Source organism: Amborella trichopoda, chromosome 6, assembly GCF_054954075.1.
Source record: "Amborella trichopoda isolate Santa Cruz 75 chromosome 6, AtrichopodaSantaCruz75HAP2 v2.0, whole genome shotgun sequence".
Classification (NCBI taxonomy): domain Eukaryota; kingdom Viridiplantae; phylum Streptophyta; class Magnoliopsida; order Amborellales; family Amborellaceae; genus Amborella; species Amborella trichopoda.
Window position 1 is genome coordinate 36081865 of NC_142341.1, and position 9739 is coordinate 36091603.

A 9739-nucleotide genomic window follows, 5' to 3' on the forward strand; every position below is an offset into this window, starting at 1 on the left:
TAATACCATGTTCATTTCAACAAATATTTGAATTTTGCAATTTATGAGGAATTAAATCCATATGGTAAGTTTAAAAATAACGACAATACCCCTTAAAGGAGAATATAAGAACAATAATGAATGTGGACCAAAATGCTCCCAAGTCCCCATTATGGAGACTTAGTTTACAATGCACTCAGACATACAGCACAAAAGATACAATATATAGCTCATGGTACATCCCATTTTAGATCTAGTATATCTGGCTTGAAGTCAGCACTCAGCAATTACAGGCCCTTTATTGTTGCAAAAGATTTAGGACCATCACCAACAGTAGTACATCTCCCCACCATTCATCCAGCATCTAGTCCTTCAGCATGTGAGCAACCTGTCTCCTTAATGGTGAAGTGCAGATTTCGAGATCCTCTTGTGTCCATAAGTCGAGTCCTATTCCCATGCAGAAGATGAAAATTTGCTTAGTCCAATATATTCCTCGGCAATGAGTCCATTCTTGGAGGATCCAAAGGGATTGCTTAAGTATGTAAAAGTGCAATAGTGGATGAATAGTACATTTTCACGGTTGCATCCCTCTCTTTGAACACGATCTGAATCGATAGTGACAAGCATCACTAGGCTAAATATACATCCATTTTAAATGATCACATGTTTCTTTCACTAATGAAAGTTGTTAGATTTCTAGCTATATCTAGTTCAATCGTTCCACAGCATAGGCATGGAACTCCTTGTGTGTTCTCTAATTTCCTGGAGTAATTATTAGTCAAAATGTTGAGAAGGAAGCCTCATTAGCCGCATAATTTCTCACCTTCAAGAAATCTTTATTTTCTTGATGTTAGCATTTCAAGATATGGTTACAAGGAAAACGACCAATATTTATAGCTTCTTCAAGATTTACAGAAATTGTCAATGCAATATTTGAAATCGGATCCATTATTTCTAGTTGATTACCAAGAAATAATCACAAGATATAAAGCAGGTTTGGTCTGCCCCGGTCAAGATACAGTGCAGTTTGGGTCTGTACCAGGCAATGTTTAATCTCCAGAGCATAATTATCTTACATTTGGTCTGTGCCTGTCGATTTTTCATCTTCAAAGCGTAACTATCTTACATACTTTCAGAATTTCTGCAAGGCACAGTCATATCAATAAGTTTTAAACTGACTAAAATTTCATCAGAAATACTTCTCAGACAACTCATATATGTCAACCAGGCTAACGTTTAATGGTGAGACACTTACAAGAGAGGTCTATAAGTCAAACACTCCTCATGCAAACCAAGCAAATTTACCCTCCATAGCTCCTTTGACAAAGTTCTAAACAAGAATTTTCCCCAAAACAAGCAAGTATTTCTGCCTTCTCTAGAAAAGGCAAGGCCATTGTGACTCCACTCCATCATACTTGCCATCTATGCAAATGGTAGGGACAGAAAATATTACCTATCAAAAGACACAAAGGTAGTCCCTGTGCTGCAGTAAGCCCTCCTTCACCAAGAGACACCAGTAAGTATCGGTATTCCAGGAGCCACCATCAATCAAGTAGATAGTTTTAATCTTAGAGTTATGACACAATGAAGACTCTACCATTGTGTGCTACTGTGGTTTGGCATTTGGAAGAGCTTTTTGGCAGATATTTGACAGCTCTGTGAAATCTCCAAATAAATAAACCTTGATATCATCATCATCATCATCCGTGCCTTATCCCAACTACTTGGTGGCCACTAACCTCATCTCCAAATAAATTAACCTTGGTATACTTGCAATGAATAAGGCAACCTCATCCAAATTGGCTAAACAAAGATAAAGCCCATATGCATCCTTGGAATCCATACTCAAATGAAAATAAGGTAGGTCCAGATCACAGATGCCTGCAATATATGTATGAAGAAATTACCTTGATCCAAGGCATTTGCATTTGATGCCTGGTTTCCAAATTCCACAATTCCAAACTAGAAACAATTACAGGACTTCTGAAACCCCGTATTCTTTAACCTCGCCACCAATGCCAAGTGAAGAGTATCATAACATACAAAAGTCTTTCTAGAAGGTTTTTTACTTAGTTTGCAAGGAAATGAAACAATCCACAGACTAAATGACAAATTTTCCCCAAATTGACAGCCTCTTAACATAGATAGAAACAACTGTAAACCAGGAAACAGCTTGCCACATCTAATACAAAACGCTTGACATCAATGTTTAATAAGATGTATTCAATAGACAGATCCCTTAGCCTTAAACAGTTAGTATATTCCTCAGTCTAAGATTTAACATCAAGAAAGACTGTTTACATATGATTTTACCACATTCTTTTATTTTCATTATTCTTCACCTATACACTAAACGTTTTTACTATAGGTAAATCTGGTTAGACCCGCAACTTTAACCTATTGTTTTTTTTTTGGTAGCTCAATTGGGAAGGACTCCTCTACTCGTGGTAGGAATGGAACTCAAGACATCATGTGGTGGCACCCTGCCACACTGACAACTAGACTTGAGCCCATTCCTAAATTTAACCTATATCTTCATTTCTCAGACACATTTTCACAATGGTTAAGCCCCTATTCACAGTCAAATCATTGTTAAATTTATGTTTATTTACTTAAAATTCAATAGAGAGATCCTCGAGTTTCTAGAACAGATACAAATGCAAGACAAATAGCAGTGAACAAGTTACATACTACAAAACATTAAAATAAAATAAATATAACATTACATAGTATAGTATTGACCAATTTATTTTCCCAAACTAGTTATAGCAAATTGTGTGAAAGAAATAAACAACTTTTTGAGTTTATCCATTTGTGAGCCAACTCATAGGAATTGAGTTTACATATAGTTACCAATTTACCAGATTTTGGATGACGAAGAGATAATAAACACCCTTCAAATTTGCAAGATGCATGCAGCTCTGAAATTGTTGTTATAGGCACTACAATAAAGTTACAAGGAAAGCATTAAACTATCAATACATAAATTGCAATATGCCCAACTAAAATTGATAAACACAGGATGTCCATAAGAAAAATAAAGGGATTCGGAAGTTGAAATTTAACTACTGGAATAATAGAAAACCAAGTGTGCCAGACAAAGCAGCAAAAGAGTACTTAGTGACTTAAAATAAACAATTGAAGCACCTAAGAATTATGCATAATAAGAAACCCACTACAGCACATTACCTGGCAACCATAATACATACACGCAGAAAACTAGAGCACAACAATGAAATATGTAAACCAAATACACGACCAAATGAAGCAACTTGATATCTGACTCATTATTATTCATCTTGAACCGCAAAATTGTGACAATATAGGTTACGTTGTCTGCTTGTGGATCCTCACTTTAAAGAAAAGATGTTTGAATAACTTCACGGACCTTGTCCTGAAAAAGTGACAATTACCTTCAATGTGATTGGTCAATCTCACATTAAGTGGTTCAAGGATTCACTTTGCACAGTGAAATTAAGTGCATCCACAATTTATAAAGTTTGTCTGCGGGTTGGTGCCATAAAGTTATGGGTCATTGATTAAAACAGATGATTGAATGACTAAGATTTGATTGATACAAAAAGTCTCTGAGTATGTGAGAGAGAAATTAAGATGTATTTTTTTTTTTTTTGAGACAGAGAAATTAAAATGTCTTCAAGAAGAATGTCCCACATACCATAGAGCCCTTGGCATGGCTAGGGACTATGATTTAACACAAAGGTTTACCATGCATAGCTTGGAGCTGTGCTTAACACGAGGATAGGACAATTAATCAGATTACTCCCATGATAGATGTAATCAGTAATTACCATACAACTCTCACTAAAAAGTTTGTCTGCTTTCATGTAGTGGTGGGACAGCGAGATGCATTACAAAAGAAAGTGAAAAAAATCTAGAGCAAGACGCCAATTGTGAATGAAACTATGAAGTGTCTCCAAATGTGTGCAACATGTTGATTGGACTCATATGCGATAATTCAAGTTTGAGTTGAGTCACTGAACAACTGATCTATCTATATTTCCACTGGAAACTAGGCCATCATCATTGGTGTAGTCACCTATTACACATGGATAATCATCCTCCTTAGTCTCCCCTGAATCAGCCTCTAGAATGGATGCAAGTGTGGATGTGGCTTAAGCTTTACTCTTTCCAGATCTAGCACTCGCATATGTAAAAGTCCGAGCAATATACTAATATACAACCAAGTTAGCCAGCTCCCTAATGGGTCAAACACATGATCTTCTTCCTCTGCCATCCATTCAATATAAACATTAACTTCTAAAGATGAACGTGGCGATGTTTCTGACACTTCTCATAACACTCATTGAGGAATTGTTTGTAGTTGATGAGTTCCATATGCTCCAGCTTGTTCCTTTTCCTACTATGGAGTTGTAAGTTCAGCAAGGGAAAAGAAGAAAGCAGGTTCAAAAGATTAAGAACCTAAGTTAATCATTGCCTACAAAATTATTAAAGTGACCAACTCAAATGTGTTCTTTGTGCTATCTTTTCTTTTGCATTAGTAAAAGTGCCATTGCAATTAGACATACCACAGGGAAGGCTCAGAATGGGTGCTTGGACAGCACTAGGGGACCTTATTGCATATGCCCTTGCTTTTCTCCCTTAATTATATGCAGGATACTGGAAAGGCCATTCATTGACAATTTAAAAGGGAGAATTAATCAAAGGGTGTGGTTTGCATAAGGTTGCAACCTTAAACTATCAAATTAAGGTTCACTCCAAAACTTTGTCATAAGATACATTTTTGGTGTCGAAAATTCTTCGGATAGTACAAGAATCTATTTTTATCTATGTTTATAAAATTTCAAACTCCAAAAATGGCTTAAATCAAGTAGATCTATAAGCGCAGGAAAATCTTGAAAATGGACGGTCCAGATAATGTGTTGCAAGATGTATTATTTTTAGTACTTGAAATCTCTTTTTTCCTCAATATCTATACATTTCAATGTCGAGATGCTCAATTAGATGTTTTTCCAATGTCAAAACAACCCTTTTCGAAGGATCTTTGATTTGCACCTCAATTCTAAATTTTAAGGTGTCAACCTTACATAAACTTTTTCCTTAATCAAATTTCCTTGGATACCAAACCCTACGTATATTTTCGGCACAGTTTCTTCAAAATGCAGAGTTGACTTTTACGTTTCAAGCGAAATCGATGACTGGAAAAGAACCCGAGAAGGGAAAAATAAATTGCAGAGCCAAAAACCTAGACTACTTTACAAGCAAAGAAAAACAGCACAGGAAAAAGAGAGAATATACGCAAAGCTGAGCTTTCCATTAATGTCTGTAAAAGAAAAGAAAAAACGGATCCATGAGAAGAATTGAAGAACATTAATGCTCACAGTGTGGTGCGATGAGAAGGCGCGTTTGTGCTTCGCCCTTGGAGGAGGCCATGGCGCCACAGAAATGACATCCAACTACAAAACCCAAATTCCCGCCCTTTCTGGTTTTCTTTGGTAAAGTCAAAAAGGAAGAATGCTATCATCCCGGACTATTTAAATGTACGGCCCATTGGCATAACCGTCCAATTAATGAATGAACGGCTATGAATAGAAAGAGATGCCATGGATTCATGCCTTGTTTGAATCAGTACCAATCTCTCACACCGTCCAATCGCTTGGACACTGAGAACTTGACCACTCCTTGCGGTGTTTGGTTGATTACTTTTTTAAGGAAAAGTGTTTGGTGAGTGGGCTGACTCATAGTATTTTAATTACAAAATATACCTCAAATATGTATTTTCGATGCAACATTATAGAGTTCAATAATCTCATGACAATTCTCTAAACTGGGAATTTTTCTTTTTCGTGAAATATAAATGCTCTTTTTTTTAATTCGATTATTTATTGTCCATTTTAACTTTTAATTAATGTAATATTTTCTTACACCTCTGTTAGAGACGGATGTTAAATATGCAAATGACTACACGGTAATAGGTGAGTCGGCTGACTGACCAAAACTATATCGTTACTTTATTAGAAGAAAAACTACCAAAGGGTTTACAATAGCCTATAAAATTATTATGAGGACCTGGTTCCAATGAGTCCATGGACTCATATGTAGAAATGAAGCCTCTTAATCATCTATTTTTTAAATGGAATGAAATGCGGCCTCTTAATAATCTAGTTTTTAAATGGAATTTAACCCTAAGTTTTATGAAGTATAAAATCTCTAACATGGAGATCATTAATATGTACAAATAAAATTGGGATTGTATACAATGAGACCATTTACTTTTAGCAGATGGAGGTCACAATTACATACAACTATCATATGTAAGAACAATGATTTCATGCAACCGTTATATAGTAATATGATGCAACAACCTTAAAAAACCATCTTATGGCCATTTGTTTGATCCAAATTTTGAAATATACAGTCTTTTCATTCTAATGAACAATAAAAAAAAGAAAAATTTGAAAACACAACCTAGAAAGTATTTTTTTAGTCCAATTAACATAGGCCGTTCATTTTGGTGAGATACTTAGATCTAGGTCGTGGAAGGAAATTTTCATTTCTAATTTTTTTGGATGGCTTTATTATCATTAGATGAACAATGTTAAAAAAGAAAAAAATTATTTTTAGTTTATAAAGGCTAAGATCTTGAAATTCACAAAATGAAAGGTCTAGATTTTATTGGAGGGGACTCATTTTGAACATATCTAGGGTTCAAATTAAACTTTTTTTTTTTGGGATTGATTATTGAGATGAAGAGAGAGTGTGTGTAAAATTTAGGGTCATACAAATACCACAAACATGGTTTTATAGAAGTATCGTTTCATTATACTATGTTACAACCATTGCATTAGATCTTTGCTCCTGATGTAAAATCTGATAGCTTGAGTGTATCACAAAGTTCGAAAACAATTCTTTTGAACTTTGAACTTGGTGAATGAAATAAATGCAGCTACCTAATTTCACATCCAATGGTCAAGATTAATTGTAACCACCTTGTAGCAAAGGTAAATAGGCTCATTATGTATTTTCTCAATAAAATTTTAGAAAGAAATATTTGGATAGTTAGTTTTAGTCTTTTTTAAAGGGACAACATTTATATCCACCTTTGGGATTGATGATTCATGTCTCGGGGGATGCAAATGTAGGAATGTGTCCCCCGATGCATATAATATTTTGCCTTATTATAAACAAAAGATCTCGTTGTCTTTTCTTTCTTTATTCTATTTTTATTTTTATTTTTTTTGTGGGAGAAGGGTGGTAGTTGTTTAATGGGAAGAGATCCCCTGCCCATAATCGGAATGAAAATCAAGACATCATGTTAGTGTCCTGTTATTATTTTAGGGAAAAATATCTTTGTACCCATATTTTAAAGTTTCATTTCTTAATAGACAAAAGATTTCAAAACTTCTCTTGGGGCATAGAAATCCCAAGTCTTATATCTTTTAACTCTCCAGGCTGACTTAACCCATTTTAAACCTATTTTGTTAGCCCAAATAAATCTAAAAAAAACGTACTTTTTCTAAACCCCTTCATTTCTCTCTCAGGTGATACCGCTAACTTTTATCTCTCTCCCACGACTCTCCCCAAACCTCTTCTCTCTCTCCATAGTTTCCCCATTCTCTCTCTCTCTATCTCTTGTGTACCAGGATTTTCCGTGGGAACACTTGACGGAGGAAGACTTGCCAGAAAACTCAATCGGAATTTGTACATTTTGGCTAGAGAACTTTTGCAAAAATGTAACAACAATATCTTTCAAAGCTAATAAAGCCCTCTCATGAGCGAACATTTCTTGCTCTTTACTAACCCTAGCCATCTCGTGCCTATTCCAATTTTCCTCTCTCATTACCCTCTGTTCCTCTCTCTACTCTATAGTCTTCAAAAAGTTCTATGGCAATTCATCTTGCTTCTCTATCCCCAGCTTCATGAGGTTCTCAAAAAATGCCATCATCTCCTTGTATTTTCTCTGGGTATTGCCAGAATTCAAGTTTTTTTGCCAAAATCTGATGATGAGCCCAAGAGACGCTTATTCCACAACTTTGATTGACTGAAAAATCATTGGAGAAAATATTTTGGGTGCCGGAATTGGATTTTTGGCCAAAATCCTAGCTATGTTGAGTTTAAAGTAGAAGTAAATGAAGATGCAAATGTGACATGTATGTTGTTGGTAGCTTCCAATGTTCATGTATGCGTTGCGAACCAACTATCTTACGCAACACATAGGGAACATCAACCCGATGTAGCGGGCATAGCTCCATCATGTGGTCCATCAACAAGGATCAAGTAATGCTCATGACATATATGTTTATTATGTATTTCATTCTTTATAGTTAATACTTATTGAATCCTTTGAACTTCATTTTTCAGCCGCCCCATTGAACTAGTGCATGTCCCCATTATCGAAAAAGTAACTCCGAGAGTGCGCGACACATCAGGCCTAATCCCAATGATATGCATCTATCGAAATCTCCATGCAGTTTAGTCCACTCACATATTCAACTTTACTTAGAAGAAGAATTCGTGGATGTCAGGCTACTCTGTAATCATTTAGTAGATTATTGCATATATCAAAATTTTATTATGAGGTACCTAAAGAATGGCCAAGATCATTTAGTTGTGATCTGTGCACTGGGAAGGAGTGCAAATGAAAACTGCGATGCTCTAGAATTTCCACCACAAAGTATTTTAAGGTGAGAGAGTTGATAGATAACAACACTTGTATGGGTCCAATGGGAAAGGTTCACCAGGCATTAGCTTGGTTAACTGACAAGATAAATATGAGACCCAAAGATATTATGAATGATGTTCAACACAAACATGGTGTATTGTTGTCATACATGCAAGCGTGGAGAGGGAAAGAGGTTTCGACATAAATGATTCTGGATCACATAAATAGCCGTATATAGAGCTACCCCTATAGATGGGGAAGCAATGAGTCACCAACCCCAAACTATAGGCTACATATCTATAGATTGTGACCATAGATTCTGATGTATGTTCTTAAGTTTTAGTCTTTGCCTCCATGGATTTTTTTACAGTTGTAGGCCTCTCATTGGTTTGGATGAGACATTTCTCAAGAGAACATACAAGGGGACTCTGTTGAGCGCTATTGGTGCAGATGTTGATGGTGGCATGTTCCCGATAGCATTTACTGTGTTAGATAATGAGGGCACAAGTTCTTGGATATGGTTTCTTGAATACTTGAAGGAGTTCATCAATACATGGCAAGACTTGCGTCATTTGACGATTGTTTCAAACCGCCAGAAAGGGCTATTATAAGAATTAGAATGCATCTTCCCAGACTGCTATCCAGGGTTTTGTGTGCATCATTTTGCACAAAACTTCCTGAAGCGACTTAAGAAATTTACTTTAATGATGATCTTATGGAAGGCAGCCTGTACACTAAGGGTAGAAGAGTTTGAGGAAGAGATGTCACGAATGAGGGAAGTTGGTCCTCAAGCGTGTGAACCACGTCAATGTTGAACGAACGTATATTTTCCCTGGGGACAAATACAATCATATCACGTCCAATATTGTTAAGAGTTTCAATGATTGGATGTTACCTTTTTGTGATAAGCCAATTATTGCATTGTGTGAGGGCATTAAGATGGAGCTAATAATGACTTTTACAGATAGATTGACGACGACAAAAAAATGGAGTGGCATTCTAGTGCTGACTTCACAAAAAGAGTTAACATACGAATTAGAAAGTCATGATTCTGCCACAACCTATTATGGGTGTCAGATAGGAAGTAGGAGGTGGTTGAGGATAGGAGATATGTTGTAG

At 35.9% G+C, this 9739-nt stretch overlaps 1 protein-coding gene across 2 annotated transcripts in view; it reads right to left on the minus strand.

The window, feature by feature from the left end:
- The window catches only part of LOC18435081 (ribonuclease H2 subunit B), a 44329-nt gene extending 38641 nt beyond the window's left edge, over positions 1-5688 (minus strand). The window contains exons 1-2 of one of the 2 annotated variants that reach the window (XR_016057008.1): positions 5340-5677; positions 2841-2921 (exon numbers count right to left, since the gene is read on the minus strand). Coding sequence is in view for 1 of the 2 variants with exons in the window: in XM_011625405.3 (XP_011623707.1) it covers positions 2841-2921; positions 5340-5391 (133 nt within the window). In the remaining variant the exon portion in view is untranslated. Of the gene's footprint in view, positions 1-2840; positions 2922-5339 lie in introns of both variants that reach the window. The other variant, XM_011625405.3, reaches the window with a different exon arrangement.
- Positions 5689-9739: the final 4051 nt, after the last annotated feature.